Source organism: Vulpes vulpes, chromosome 5, assembly GCF_048418805.1.
Source record: "Vulpes vulpes isolate BD-2025 chromosome 5, VulVul3, whole genome shotgun sequence".
Taxonomy (NCBI): domain Eukaryota; kingdom Metazoa; phylum Chordata; class Mammalia; order Carnivora; family Canidae; genus Vulpes; species Vulpes vulpes.
Window position 1 is genome coordinate 65,742,579 of NC_132784.1, and position 15,350 is coordinate 65,757,928.

Sequence of the window (15,350 nt, forward strand, 5' to 3'; positions counted from 1 at the left end):
AGGCGCTAAACCGCTGAGTCACCCAGGTGTCCCTAGAGCCTTAGCTCTTAAGCATCATGCCATAGAACCTCTTGATTTGGGACTCTAATCAGCCAATTTAAATGTAGTTGATAAATGCTAAACTGAGGTGTTTCAAAGGTGAAGGTTTGCCTCTGACATTTCCCATTACAATAAACTCCTACAGATGGTCTCAGTTTTTTGGATGTATGAGATTTTGGCTACATTGTGCATGGCTTGAAATAAATGGCAATATTGGGCTTCTGAGCTTGGAGATTCTTTTATGAGAACTTTACAGTCAAAATAAAGTATTAATCTTAGTCGTTGGTAGTTGGAGGCACAATGTTCCTGAATCCTGCAATCCCAGATAATTTGTCTTCTAAAGTAGTCAAGAGGTCTGAAGGATCTGCTAGGTGTTTGGGGGTGAGGGAGGGATTTGAGGGCACAGAGTAATAGGAGTATTCCCAGGAGTTATTGAAGGCTGGATGCTGAGCTTCTTGAACAGCCCTGGCTGGTGGGAGGCCTTCTGACCCTGTGTCAGGTGGTGGACCCGTTGCTGCTGCTGTAGCCAGTACAGCATCTCCACCTTGTCATGCTTCATCTTATCCAGGTATCGCCTCCCCTTGAAGGTCACTGGCTCACCAAAGATTAATTCAATTTCCTTCAGGAGGGAAACCAAAGGAGCCTGCACCAGATTGATCTTCCTGTGTAGACGGTTGCGGAACTGATTCTCCTCCAGGAAGCTACCCAGGCCCATGTTAGTCTTTTGGAAGAAGCGGTTGGGGTCAGAGGCTTGTCGCTCAAACAATTCTAGTCTCCCCAGCAACATTTCCCGCAGCTGAATGGGCTTCAGGACTTGCTCCCAGGCACTCACTAATGAAGGCAGCTGACTCAGACGGGCATTGGAGCTGTACTTGATGACCATGTCTAGCCGGTCCTTGTCAGGGACCTCAAGCATGGACCACAAGTGCTCCAGACGCTTCTGCAGGTTCAGGATTTTGTAAGGTTCTCCCAGGAGGCTGGTCCTCTTAATTCCTAGCCTGTGCCTTAGCACTGTGTTCCAATCCCACTCTCCTGGCACAAAGTCTGGCTCTTCATCTTCCAGCAAGGGAGGTGGGTATTGAATCTTTAGGGACTCTTTGACAGGGCCTATGGCCTCCCCAGGACCTTCCTCTTCATACATTTGGAAGATGACATGAAGAAAATCTGTCTCCTGGTTGGTGAGGTACTTGAAATAGTCACCCACAGACAGGGTGGTTTTCCACCAGTTCATCCATGAGGCTTTGTTTGACCACTTCTCCCAGCCTTTGTTTGCTTGGAGTGATGTGAGGGAGATTATCTTCTCAGAGGAGGGCTGTAAAATGTTTGTTCTCTGGGAATAAAATCCTGCTAACTTGGGATTGATGACGCGATACTGTTTTTCTTGATGTAGAAAGGCTGAGGACAGGAAGGTCGACCAGTCTTTATTGGCTGCAGGCTCAACCAGGGGTCCCTGGTCAAAAGAGAAGTGGTCAGCAGAGACACGGCTCATCAGCTCCTTGTAGACCTCACTGATGTTATTGCTAACAAAGCAACCAATATCCATTTCCTCGATAAGTTTGGGTTCTAGTTCACCAGCCAGGTGGTTGTATAGGACTCCAGCCCCATCAACATGGAAGGAATCCAAAAAGTTTCTCTCAGAGACCTGCACAGCAGCTGCCTGAACCACAGCCTGATTCTTTAGCTTCAAACTAACAGTCACTGGCTGTGGTTGAAGAGGAATGGATTTGAGGCATTGGGGGCCCCACTGCCCAGTGGCTTCTTCCTCTTCAAGGCTTTTTAACGTTCTCTGCAGTTCCAGCATGTGATGTGCTGCAGCTGGGCGGCGGGTCAGGGCTCCCAGGAGCAGGGGCAGGCCCGAATCCAATGGTAAGTATTGAGTCCTCTCCAATTTCGTGTTCTTTATCATCTGCTTCAGGTCTTCAGCCACCATGTCCCCTGCCAGCTCTGTTTTGTTTCCTGGAACCAGAACCAACGGGGTTATGGGGCGAGAGGGGAGTGGAGGAAGGCCCAGCTCATCTGCCAGCTTCCAGCCCTCACGTAGGGAGGGCATGGATTGGCCTCTCTGTTGTTGGGAGTAGAAGGGCAAGTGGGAAGAGGTGGAAGGAGCCTGGCTGGTGGGAGTCACCGAGTATTTGGGCAGTGACACAATCTGTGTGGAGCTGAAGTCGCTTTCTCTCTTCTTCTGCATGGAGGACAGCCACTGGAGAGGCTTTTTCCTCTTCAGCTGGGGGGTAGACTTCACTTCCTTCACTGGATCCAGTTCAGGCTCATTGAGAAACTCCCGTGGGCGGCTAAGTTGGATGAGGTAGTTTAGGTTGAGGCTGCAGCTTGGTGCTTGGGCGAAGCTGGTGCTGTGAAGCCATTGAAAAGGGAAAAGCTTGAAAGCCCCAGGAGGGCCTACTGGGCGCAGCTTATGCTTGCCACCGTGGGCCTGTTCTATCTTCAGTAGGGTGAGGAAGTCGGCAAACAGGGAACGGTAGACCTCAGGACTGGTAAGAAAGATTGTGCAGTCCCTGGCGAGGCCAGCGGTCAAACGCGTGAATGTGGCTGACTCAGTGAAGACTCCGCTGGTGGTGGACATGGTCTTCAGGAGGTGCAGGTATCGTAAGAAGAGCTGCTCGCTGCTGAGCAGTACGTATACCTGGAGCCGCTTCCGCAGTCTCTGGTTGTCCAAATGGCTCAGACTAGGTTCAGTGGGAGGCTCCTGCCAGCTGCACTTTAACTCGTTCAGGATGACCTCAATGAAACGGAGTCGGCCTTTGGTAGGCACCGGCACCGACAGCCCACTGTTGGCCAGCCGCTTGGCCACTTGACGGCACAGCGACGCCACCGTCAGCCGTGAGACTGGCAACGGCAACAGCATCGGGACCTCCGGCGGGAGGGGCTTCTGAGATTCTGGGCACGTCGCCTTGCGGGGGAAGAGCGACAGCGGACACAGCAACCGGTGGTAAAACCGCTGGAGGTCGGGTTCCGGTTTGGTAGGCTCCATCTTAGCGCGGCGCGGGAGGGCTGAGTCAAAGACGCCAAGAGGTTACTAAGGCAACCAGGCGCCGGATGGTCCGAGTGCGCCTGCGCAGCCAGTGCCTCCCAAAGAGTGACGTAAGAGGGGAGGGCGTGACGTGCGCGCGCACCAGGAGGCTGAGCAAAGTGTGGCTTTCGAAGCTCCGCCTCCCCGCGACGGAGTTAGGGGTTTGCCCCACACTACCTCAGCGCCGCGGCAGTTCAGGTCCTCGGGCTGGTGACGGGGTCCGGGATGGCTTCGGACTCCGAGGACCGCGGGACCGCCTGCACGGTGAGGGTCGAGGCCTCGTGTGGGAGCCTCTCTGGGCAGAGAGCCTCGGCCCCTAGGATGATTGTTAACGCAGGAAAAAGGGAAGGAGTAGGCACCTGGGGCGGGGCCTGGGGCCTCCGCGGGAAAGGGTGCGAGATTAGCAGAGTCCTTGGCGTTACTTTGGGGAGTTGGGGGATTGGACCTGAAACGATCACGACTGATAATGAGGGCACTTGAGAATGGGTCACATGAGAGAGAGAGAGATTTGCCCTCTCCAGGCTTTTTGGGGTGGTCATAGGGGAGGTGAAACAGGGTCACGCAAGGTAGGGGGTCCCCTAGACTCTCATCAGCCTGTCCCTGCCGGCCTTGCAGCTGGAGTTCACAGTGCAGATGACCTGTCAGAGCTGCGTGGACGCGGTGCGCACGTCCCTGCAAGGGGTGGCAGGTAAGAGCCAAAAACTTGTGCAGACAGTCTGGAAGCCTCTAGAAGGAGCGGCAAATCTCTTAGAACAACACCACTGTCATTTACAGATGTAGAAATTGAAACCCAGAGATAGAAAGGAAATGTCCTCAGAATCACACAGGGACCCAGAGACAGAGTCTAGATCTGAAGCCTGCCTTGCCAGCGCTCTCTACAGGCTCTGACACACTGGGACCTCTCCGGCACCCAGGGAGTGAGGAGCTAGGCTGAGTATAGAAAGCCCCACCTACGGAGGGAGTTCCCGGATAGCAAGCAGCTTTTGCTTGCGAAACAGCATAATCTTGACAAAGCAAACAGCAGCCCTGGCCATGTTCCATCCTAGGCAGCTCCCAATTCTTATAAGCCAGCTAACTGGTCTGGAGGTGACCTTGCACAATCAGAAATAACTGAGAAGGCAGAACTACCAGCATGGCACTGGGAATTGGCCTCCTTTGATTCCGTTAAATATTTGTCCAGGCCTTCAGCAGGTATGGACTATAGACTGAGGGCTTTTTAGGGAGAAGGGTTCACAGGTGTTTCCGACACAGTCCCTGCCCTCAGGTGACGATGAGCATGCAAGCATTGCTCATGGAAGAGCAGTTCTTGAAGGATATGAGATGAGATAGGTTCTAAGGACAGAACCTTAGATCAGGACAGTGGTGGCACTTGTCCCGTACAAGGGAGCAGTAGTGAATAAGGGTATGTGCCCTAGAGTCAGACTGCATTGAAATCCCTTCTTTGCCGCTTAATGGTGCTTAGATTTCTTTCTCTCTCTCTCTCTCTCTCTCTCTCTTTTTTTTTTTTTTTTTTGTGCTTAGATTTCATGCATGTTGCTATTTTTGCCTTTTTCTTCAGTGTTTAAATGGGCATGATAATGGAAGCTACTCTGGAGGATTGTCATGAAGCGTGAGTTGGTTAATATGTGTGTAAAGCACTTTAGAAACTTCTTTGGCATGTAGTGAGAGCTCACTAAATTTTAGAAATTATGAGGAAGGACTATAGGTAGCAGTCTGGGCAGAGGCATTTGGGGACAGATATTGAAGCAGAGAGAGACAGACAGAGATTTGCCCTCTCCAGGAGGCCTGGGACTTTGGGGAAGAGGGTTCCTACTCTTCTAGGAATAAATGGGAGGAGCTCCCAGCCCAAGGCCAACTTCGTTGAACTCTTATCACTCAGCTTAGAGTTCCCTGTGGCCTTATGTTTTCTTTCTTACCGGGCTTTGAGCTAAGCAAGGGCTGGCCTGACCACACTCTGCACAAGCCACCCTGAACCTTGCTCACCTGGGCAGAGCCAGCCTTTTTCTTGGTTCAGATGCTGTTCTAGAGTTCAGGAAGTGCACAGTTACAAGGAGCTGCCCCCTGGGTCCCTCTCACTGGAGGAGCAAAGAATCAGCTCCTAGGAGACCCTAGAACAGGAACCCACCTGTGTGGAAATCAGTCCATCAGAAAGTCTTGTCTTATATGCTGTATATATAAAATATACTCAGAATTTAGCCTCTCTTTTTCCATACTTTGGCCTTCACATAAATCCAAGCCACCTTACTTCTTCCTGACCCACACGAGAACCTCATCTGTGGGCTTCCCATTGCCTCTGTTGCCTCCTCCAATGGTTTTTCCATATAAAAGCTAATGTGATTTTTAAAATCATACCTTAGATTATATCACTGCTCTGCTCATTTAAGGTTTTAATAACCCTCTGAAGTAGGTAGTATTATCTCCATTTACAGATGAGGTAACTGAATAGAAAACTCAACAGAAAGATTGAGTAGCTTGTCTAAGGCTATACAGCTTGTATGTAACAGACTCTGTGTGACAGACTCATGATTTCAACTCCAGAGTCCACACTATACATTGTGCCTTTTCCCAGTGGCCTCCCATTGCATTAAAATTAAAATGCAGATTCTTTCCCTTTGGGCTTTGTTTGCCTAGTCTCCGTTTATAGCTTCCTCTCTTACTATTCTGTTTACTCCCTGCTTTAGTCACACTGGCCTTCTCTTAGAACATGTCAGTGCTGTTCCCTCTGCTGGAATGCCCTTACCTTACATTCAGGTCTTTGCTTAGAAGCTCAGAGAGACCTTCTTTGACCAGCCTACGTGGGGGCCCCATTTGTTTCCTAATCCTATTTCATCGATCACACCTTTCAGTATTTGAACCTTTTTTTTTTTTTCCTTTTTAAAGATTTTATATATTTATTCATGAGAGACAGAGGCAGAGACATAGGCAGAGGGAAAAGCAGGCTCTTCTGGGGAGCCTGAACCCAGAATCATGACCTGAGCCAAAGGCAGATGCTCAACCACTGAGCCACCCAGGTGCCCCTTTGAACCTCTCTTGTGTGTGTATTTGACTTTTGTATTTCTACATCAGAGTACATACTATTTCATAGGACAGGGATGTTGCCTGACTTGTCTACTCTGCTTCCACTGCCTGGAACATGGCATGTGATGGGTACTTAGTGTATGCTTGTTAAATGAGGTGAGCAAGCAAAGTTTCTCATACTATGTGGTTCACTGGGCCTTGGGAGCCCCTGAAAATCAGCCTTGGGGGTTCAAGCTTACTTTCTTGGGGCAAAAGTACTGAGTGTCAGTTTTTGGGTTGGACAGGCTGCCTTCCAAACTTTGTGACCTCAAGCCAGGTGTGTCACCCTCTCACCTCATTTCTGGCAGCCCTCTAGGATAGACAGAGGCATTTGTCTGCCAGATGAGAACCATATCATCACCCTGATGTGTGTAAGGCAGAGCACAGCTCTTGGCATCTCCTGGAGGGTCAGACCAACAAGAGTTCCCCCATCATCCTCCCTTTATCCTTTTTGCAGCCACCAACATCCAGAGGTATCCCTATGTTGACCCAGAGCTCCCAATGCTCCATAGGTTGCCTGGTGGCTCAAGATAAAATTTTGTGTGAAGTGAGGACCGATTGGATAACATGGAGGGTTTTCGTCTCACAGAATCACCCTGTACTTGCCAGAGAGGGGCTATGTGTGTTTATCTGATGTCTTACAAATTCTGCCCCTCCCCCAACAGTATCACTGCTGCTACAGGGGATCTGACGAAACAAGCCTGTGGAAGCTTTTGTAACCATATACCAGATATTCCTGTCTTTCAGATGCCACCTGCCCCTAATAGCATTTCCCAGTTTTGCCTTGTTTTAAGCCAGAAGAAATCCGAACCTTTCCCATACCTTGGGGATTGTTATTCCAGTCTCTGCCTGGTGGTTAATCCAGGCATAGTCTGGCTTCTCTGTTGCTCTACAGGGTAAAGCCCAAGGGAGCCATGGGCAGTCTAGAAGGCAAAGGTAAGACCATTTCATGCTGTTGACATGGTGCCCTATAGAACGGAACACTACACTGACTGTTGGTGATGCCTTCATCTTTGGTTTCCCTCCCCTGTATTCTTTTTTTTTTTTTTTTTTTTTTAAGATTTATTTATTCATTCATGAGAGACACAGAGAGACAGAGAGGCAGAGACACAGGCAGAGGGAGAAGCAGGCTCTTTGCAGGAGCCCAATGTGGGACTTGATCCCGGGTCTCCCAGGATCAGGCCCTGGGCTGCAGGCGGCGCTAAACTGCTGAGCCACGGGGGCATCCCAAAGGCATGCTGGGCATGGAAGAGGTCAGGGTCATGGAGGAGGCCAGCGTCAGGAAAAGCACTGGTCCTTGTGCTCAGGGAGCTAGCAGGCTTGATGGCCCTCAAAGGTGAGCATGTGTCAGAATCATCCTGCCGTCTGTGTGCACACAGGTTGACACTGGGGATTTGGAGGGCAATTGAGACATGTAACTTTTTTTTTTTTTTTAAAGGTTTTATTTATTTATTCATGATAGACAGAGAGAGAGAGAGAGAGAGGCAGAGACACAGGCAGAGGAAGAAGCAGGCTCCATGCCCGGCAGCCCGATGTGGGATTCGATCCTGGGTCTCCAGGATCGCGCCCTGGGCCAAAGGCAGGCGCTAAACCGCTGCGCCACCCAGGGATCCCCGAGACATGTAACTTTTGAACCTGACCGTTGCAGAGCACACGGGGCCCCTGCACTCACAGAGGGTTGTCATTATTACAGCATGAGTTACTCGGGGAAGAGGAAGCTTCTATAGGAGGGCACAGGAGGGGTCCCAACCAGCCTGGAGGGTAGGGGCTGCTTTTCAGGGTGAGCAGGGTCTGGGTAGGCTCCAGAGCTAGGCTGCCTGAGATGATTTCCAGTTCCACAATTTACCACACTGTGCCTTTGAGCAAGGTTCTTAAATCTCTCTCTGCCTCAATTTTCTCATCTGTAATATAGGGACAGTAGTACCCACCTCACAGGTTTACTTGGGTGTCTAATGAGCTAATATGGGTAAAGTGCAAAAAAGCCCCCAGTGCACCAGCAGTAGATGTTAGCTCTCATGATGATGGGGATAGCTCACCCCTCCCTATTTTGGATGTGCGTAACAGCATTATTGGCATATAATTCAAATATAAAATATATCCTATTTAAGTGTAGAATTCAGTGGTGGTTAAAATGTTCAGAGTTGTGCAGCCATCACCCCTATCACTTGTACATTTCAGCCCCTCACCTGTGTTGGACATTGCATCCACAAAGGCATCATGTAATATGTGGTCTTTTGTGAGTGGCACTCACTTAAAATCATATTTTCAGAGTGCTTCCCTGTGGTAGCATCACGAGCAGTTCATTCCCTATCTTTTTATGGCTGAGAAATAATGGATACACATTTTCTTTATCCTTTTATCAGTTGAATTTGGGTTATTTTCACCTTTTGGCTATCATGAATAATGGACTGTTTTATTTTATTTTTTTAAAGACTTTATTTATTTGACAGAGAAAGATAGCATAAGCCGGGGGAACAGGAGAGGGAGAGAGAGAAGCAGGCTCCCCACTGAGCAGGGAGCCCAATGTGGGGCTCAATTCCAGGACCCTGGGATCATGACCTGAGCCAAGACGCTTCACTGACTGAGCCACCCAGGTGCCCCAATAATGGACTATTCATTGATGGCCCATTTTTATAAAAATATCTTAAAATAATTATCTATGTTTCTTAGTATGGGACATGATAAGGAAAAACAATAATCCTGGGGGTAAGGTGGCCTTCTCCTCCTTTTATTTATAAAGATACAGGCTCAGAGAGGTTGAGGGCCTCACACACCCAGAATGCGACTTCTGAGCTTGCCTCTAGCCACAGGAAGGTTGGCGAAGATGAGAATGGGAAATTAAACATTCTGTACCTCTCTTCTCTGCTCCCAGCACAGGGGTGTCGGCCCTCTGCTGCCTTTCCCCCTCTCTTTCCCTCCAGGCATCCAGAGTGTGAAAGTGCAGTTGGAAAACCAGATGGTCCTGGTGCAGACCACCCTGCCCAGCCAAGAGGTGCAGGCCCTTCTGGAAAGCACAGGGCGGCAGGCAGTACTCAAGGGCATGGGCAGTGGCCTCCTGCGTGAGTAGCTACTCTGGTCCTGGCCCGGGCCTCTCTGGGAGGGAGGTGGCCTGGAGCTGGTACACATCTAAACCATAGGATTTGGGGACTTGGAGTTTGAGTGGTTTTGGGGAAGGCATGAAAGTTATGCAGAGCTCTCTCCTTGCTCTTTCTGAGCTGATGAAGGTGTGGGGCTAGCTGAGGTGGCGAGCCAGCCTGGGTATCTGATACCTTGCAGAGAATCTGGGAGCAGCAGTTGCCATTCTGGAGGGCCCTGGTCCCGTGCAAGGGGTGGTGCGCTTCCTACAGCTGACCCCTGAACGCTGCCTCATCGAGGGGACTATCGATGGCCTGGAGCCTGGGCTGCATGGACTCCATGTCCATCAGTTTGGAGACCTCACCGGGAACTGCAACAGGTGAGTCATACGTAACTTCCCCTATGGCGTCTTCATCCCTGTACTCGTGCACCCAAGATTCAGCCACCTGCACACACTTTGATGCTTGGTCCTCATGGGTACTGTGATGCACAAATATGTTGGCCCTGCCTATAGACGAGGAAACTGAGGCTTAGAGGGTTCAATGACTTGTCAGAGGCCCCAAGGCATATGAATGGTGGGGTGGGATTTGAACTCAAATCTGACCTTCATGCTCCTGCTCATAGCCACTTTATTGCCTCTGAGGTGGAAGCAACTCATAGACACAGAAGGACTGGTCCCCGTGTCACAGTGTTTGTCGTGCTGTGATGCAGTTTGTTGCTTACTCATCTGTGTCTCCCCTGAAAGCTTATTGAGGGCAGGACCCACATCTGATTCTTCTTCATGCCCTCAACCTAAAGCCTGGTGCAGAGCGAGTCTGTTTGTTGAGTGAGTGAATGAAATAAATATAGTTAAAGTGAGAGAGTGGGTCGGCTGACCTAGGAGCCAGTGTCTTCCTGCCTACCTGCTACCTTTTCTTCTTAGCTGCGGGGATCACTTTAACCCTGATGGAGCATCTCACGGGGGCCCTAAGGACTCTGACCGGGTAAGTAACCATCTGGGTGAGGCGTAGGCTACTACAAGAGGGCCCCAAGCCTCAGGCAGGGGAGGCCATTCCTAGGGCCTTAGCATGAGATTCCTTTTCAGTGAGGTCCTCTCGCTTTATTTTGTTCTGTTTAGAAACATTAACCCTTTCTGTGGTCATGGCCTGCCCCCTAGGGGCTCACAGTCCTGTGGGGAAGATCCCTGAGAACCCTGTGGTTGCAGGGCAGTGAGATGATCCTTGCAGGAGCCTGCAGGGAGCCCAGAGTAAGCAGTGACCCAGCCTGAGCCCAAGCACATGGGCAGCGGGAGAAAGCTTCCTGGAGAAGCTGAAGGTGTGGAAGTGGAAGATCTTATCTGAACTAAAAAGGCAGTTCCTAAAAAAAAAAAAAAAAAAAAAAAAAAAAAAAAAAAAGGCAGTTCCTGATGGTACAGCTCCTGGCCTGGAGTTTCACTTTTCACCAGAGAATTGTTTCCCTGTCAGCAGTGAGTTGCATGCTGCCTTGGTTTTTTTTGCTTCTCTGAGTACTACTTGTTCTGTTACTTCACATTTTGCTGTACTGTAACTCAGTGCTTTCCTTAGGTAAAATTAGTTACTTTTAATGTTTTGATCCATCACAGAATGTTTCAAATGTTCCAAAGTACAGAAACTTGTCCCAAGCTCCTGTGTCCCTATCACCCACTTTCTTTCTTTTTTTTTTTTTTTTTTTTTTAAGATTTTATTTATTTATTCATGAGAGACTCACAGAGAGAGAGGCATAGACACAGGCAGAGGGAGAAGCAGGCTCCATGCAGGGAGCCCGATGTGGGACTCGATCCAAGGTCTCCAGGATCAGACCCCGGGCTGAACCACTATCACCCACTTTCAACAGTAACCCAACTTATGGCCAATCCTGTCTCATCTATACCTCCTGCCTTTCTCTACTATTATTTTAAAGCAAATAAAAAAAAAATAAAGCAAATCAAGATAACATTTCATGTAATTAAGGTAGAGGGTTTTTTGACAAGAAACCCAGTATTGCCACAGAGAATGGAAAACCAGGACTTGTAGCCATAAGAGCAGGCTCATTTTTAAAGTGGAGGCCAAATAAATGGTAGTAGAGTTCTGCTGGATTTTGGCCTGCAAGGTCTGGGGATTAAGGAAGGCCCTCATCGTCGTTGTCATTTTGTCATTGTCATTGTCATCGTCTTCTTCTCCTCCTCCTTCTCCTCCTTCTCCTTTTAAGATTTATTTATTTATTTGAGAGAGAGAGAGAGAATGAGCACAGGGGAGGGACAGAGGGAGAGGGAGAATCTCCAGCAGACTCCTTGCTGGGCACCGAACCCACGACCCTGAGATCATGACCTGAGCCCCCAAAACTGAGAGTCAGATGCTGAACTGACTCAGCCACCCAGGCGCCCCTGTGGTACATGTTTCTTACTTTATGTGCCTGATTTTTTTTTGGACTTTTGATAGCTCTGTCACATTGCCAATGGTCAGAAGTTTGACTCCTTTCCCCTCTCACCCTGGGAAGTTGGAGAAGGGTTTTTGTTGGGTCCCCTGTGCAGTGCTGTGTTTGTACTCAGTGTAGCAACAATTTATTGCTATGTGTCAAATTACTCCAACCTTGGGGTTTTAAAAAAATAAGAATTCATCATCTCAGTTTGCTCTGGAGCAGGAACCTGGATGCAGCATAGCTGGGGGCCCTTTGCTTAGGGTCACTGTAATCAAGGTGTTGGCTGGGGCTGCAGTCATCTCAAGGCTCATGTTGTGGTTGGCAGGCCTCAAGTCCTCTCTGGCTGTTGGCCAGGGACATCAGTCCTTTGGCACATGGGCCTCTTCATAGGGTGGCTCACAACATAGCAGCTAGTTTTCCCTCATAGCAAGTGCATGAGAGAGGGCATCTAAGACTGAGCCAAACTGTTCTCTTTTTGTAGCCTAGTCTAGCAAGTGACACTAGGTCCAGCCCACCCTCAGTGGAGGAGCACACAAGGATGTAAATACAGGGAAGGTGCATCATGGAGGCTGTTGTCCTCATGGAGCCCTGAAAGGTGCTGCACAGAAATTAAGCAGGTGAAGAACAGAGAGTGAGAATGTCAGGCACAGCAGAGAAAACTCCTTAGGCAGAGCCCCTGAGGCATGAACCAGCAAGGAGCATTCAGGAACTGGTAGCACTGTGTCTCTTATGCAGTAGAGATCAGAAAGGTAAGAGACTGCCTTGCCACCTGTGCCTTGGCCTGCTGTGGCCCGGGCCCCTCTCGGGGCAAGAAACTAGAAGGGGCTGGAGCCAGCTGCTCTACTGTACCCAAGTCCTTGACAGAGGTAGAGGAAGACTTGAGTAACATCTGGACTGTCAAGGCCACCTGTGATGGCTGACAAGTTCCTTTGGGATTTCTCCATCTGCTTTTGCCCAGTTGGAAGTGCATTCAGTGTGGGGATTTACGCCAGAGCTTGGTTGTCCCTTTGCACATCTAAATAGTCTCCAAGCCGCCTTCTCTTCTCTTGCCTCCCCCCCCCAGTCCTGCCTATTCATGCACTGTGCTAGAGGGATTGCTCCAAAGCACAGAGTAACCATGGGATGCCCCTGTCCACAGCCGTTTTTGGTTCTCCGGTGCCGGAGGGTATATAGGCCCAGCCCAGCCTCTTGGTGTGACATTCAGGGCCCTGCAGTCCAGTTCCATCTGTCCGAGTGCAGGGGAGGGAGTAGACCATGCTCCTGCGTCACTCCTCTGAGCCACACTGCCAGGCTGCTCACTCCCTCAGCACAGTCCTCAAGATGTTCCTCAAGGCTCAGTATCGCCTCCCCTGCCTTGATCTTTCTACCATAAAGGCTACCAATGCAGGGTAACAAAACGCCAGGTGTAAGCAACAGATTTCTCTCTGGAAAACAAGATAAAGTAGATGTGGCGCTTCTTGCCGCTTCTCAGCCCCATCACATAGGGGCATCACCCATGTGCATCAGCCCACACTGGTACAGGCACTTGTTTCTGCCTAAAATATCCAATCAGAGACTATTTATTTGCACAGATGTGGGTCTCTGTGACATTCCAGTAAGATCCAGTCATCAGAAAACCTACTTACTGCTATACTTAGTGTGCGTTTCATAATCACTGGTCTGTTCTATGTCTATCTCCCCACCATGCTCCCAGCTCCTTGAGGGTGGAGACTGCATGTGCTCCCGACCCCCGTGCCAGTGGAGTAGGTCTGATGTACAAGATGCTCAGTAGATGTGTTAGGACATTTTGTATTACTTTAAAAGGGGGAAGGGAGAACAGAGGCCGAGCCAGCTTCTAGGGGGTGGGACAGGTCCCTTGCTCCTTGTGTTTCTTTCTGTTCCTGGAGGCTAGGAGTCAGGGAGGGATGCTGGCTGCTTCCTGTGGTCAGGAAGCCAAGTCTAGCCAACTTAAGCCCAGGGGAATTGTAGATTGCCAAGGGCTTAGTGTCAACAAGAGGTTGGAGAACTGAGCTAGCTTCTGAGGCTGAGATGCAGGGAGGGCAATAGCCTTGCAGAGGAAACAGTCTGGTCCAGTGGGCATTATTTCCTAGGAAGGGTGTTTCTGTCCAGGATTTCAGTTCCTGGGCCCGTTCCTTGTGTCCTAGGCCATCCCTTTATCCTACCACACTGTACCCAGAGGAAGACATTGATATTTGGGGGAAGGGGAATTAGATCCTGGGAAGCTAGAAGTCAGCAGCTGTGTCTCACGTGGCCCTCTTCTCTCCCTTGGGTCTCATTGTAGCACCGTGGGGACCTGGGGAATGTCCATGCTGGCGCTGATGGCCGAGCCATCTTCAGGATAGAGGATGAGCAGCTAAAGGTAAGCTGGAAAAAAAAAAAGTGGGGACCTCTCCTAACAGATCTACTGTCTGAGGCTGTTTTCTGCCCTCATAGGTATGGGATGTGATTGGCCGAAGCCTGGTCATTGATGAAGGAGAAGATGATCTGGGCCTGGGTGGCCATCCCTTATCCAAGGTCACAGGAAACTCAGGAGAGAGGTACGTGATGCCACCTGCAGCAGGAGGCTCTGCTTTGCCAATGTGGTGCATGGGCAACTCCAGGGGAGCCCAAACCAGTGCCCAGAGCCCACTCCTGACCACATGTTCTTCCTCAGGTTGGCGTGTGGCATCATCGCACGCTCTGCTGGCCTTTTCCAGAACCCTAAGCAGATCTGCTCCTGTGATGGCCTTACCATCTGGGAGGAGCGAGGCCGGCCCATTGCTGGTGAGGGACGAAAGGAGCCAGCCAAGCCCCCTGCCCACCTCTGAACATGGCCTCAGCTTCGGGTTTGTTCTCCCAGCTGAGCACTGTCTACTTCCAGAGAGAGGGGAGGGAGGCCCTGCTTGCCCAGTCCTAGGAGGACTTGGGTACAGGGTGTGAAGGTTGCTGTGATGTTCCCTTGCAAATTAAAGTTTTATTTTCCTACAGAACTTTGGGTTTTGTCCGTGTCCCAATGTCTCTCTATGGGCTTTGTGAACACAGGCCTTCTGCTTCTCCTGTTCTTGTGAGCCACCTTTGGCTTTGGAGCCAAACAAAACTGGATTCAAATCTGTGTACCTACTGAGGGCAGCCTCCTCATCAAGATCACAGGCAGGGACACAGCACTCATATCTCTGCCAGAGAAGATCCTGTTTTAGTTTCTCCCCATGGTTGGGCTTGTAATATGGGAATATGGGAGGTGGCCCTCTTCTCCCTGCCTTGTCAACTGAGTCTCAGAAAACACCTGTCTGCTGAGAAGAGGGAAGAAGAGGCAGATGCTCAGGGGGAATCTAAGAGTTGTTTGATAATGTCAGACGCCCCAGAGAGCCCACTCTGGGCCTTTCCTGTGGCTAGCCACTCCCTGACCTGGGGTTTAAGAGGCACTCCTCGATTTTCCTAGTGCATCCCCTCCTCCTGCTTTTAAAATTAATTTGGCTTTAGTTGATTTTTTTTCTTATTCATAATAATCTTAATTAATCTAATATGTAAAGTGTTCAGTGCAGGACCTGGCACACAGGAAGTTAAGGGAACAGTGGCTCTGCTTCTGAGGCCAAATGGGGCTCCTGGAGGCTGCCCCAGCTAAGCCCCCCTCTCCAGGGATGGCTGGTATCCAGGGACTAATGTGTGGGGCCAGGGATTCTGGGCCTCCCCACTTACCATTTTGTGCCCCCGTCCTGACCCTCCGCTGGACTTTGTTATGCTTGCTCATCCATGACAA

General features: G+C 50.0%; 2 protein-coding genes across 3 annotated transcripts; one reads left to right on the forward strand and one right to left on the reverse strand.

Moving 5' to 3' along the window:
* Positions 1-258: 258 nt before the first annotated feature.
* Positions 259-3,049, reverse strand: CCDC87 (coiled-coil domain containing 87). Its single transcript, XM_026003946.2, has one exon. It carries the CDS (start codon positions 3,026-3,028, stop codon positions 407-409), a length of 2,622 nt encoding a protein of 873 aa, XP_025859731.1. The 5' UTR covers positions 3,029-3,049; the 3' UTR covers positions 259-406.
* A 69-nt stretch (positions 3,050-3,118) lies between these two features.
* On the forward strand, positions 3,119-14,583 carry CCS (copper chaperone for superoxide dismutase). Of its 2 annotated transcripts, none has more exons than XM_026004344.2 (8): positions 3,119-3,331; positions 3,683-3,755; positions 9,046-9,183; positions 9,401-9,578; positions 10,122-10,182; positions 13,896-13,973; positions 14,048-14,151; positions 14,268-14,583. In XM_026004344.2, the coding sequence occupies exons 1-8, from the start codon at positions 3,293-3,295 to the stop codon at positions 14,419-14,421; spliced, it is 825 nt and encodes a 274-aa protein (XP_025860129.1). In that variant the 5' UTR covers positions 3,119-3,292; the 3' UTR covers positions 14,422-14,583. The 2 variants fall into 2 exon arrangements, with proteins under 2 accessions (XP_025860129.1, XP_072614558.1); XM_072758457.1 differs by having other exon boundaries at positions 3,159-3,331; positions 4,589-9,183.
* The last annotated feature ends 767 nt before the right edge of the window (positions 14,584-15,350 follow it).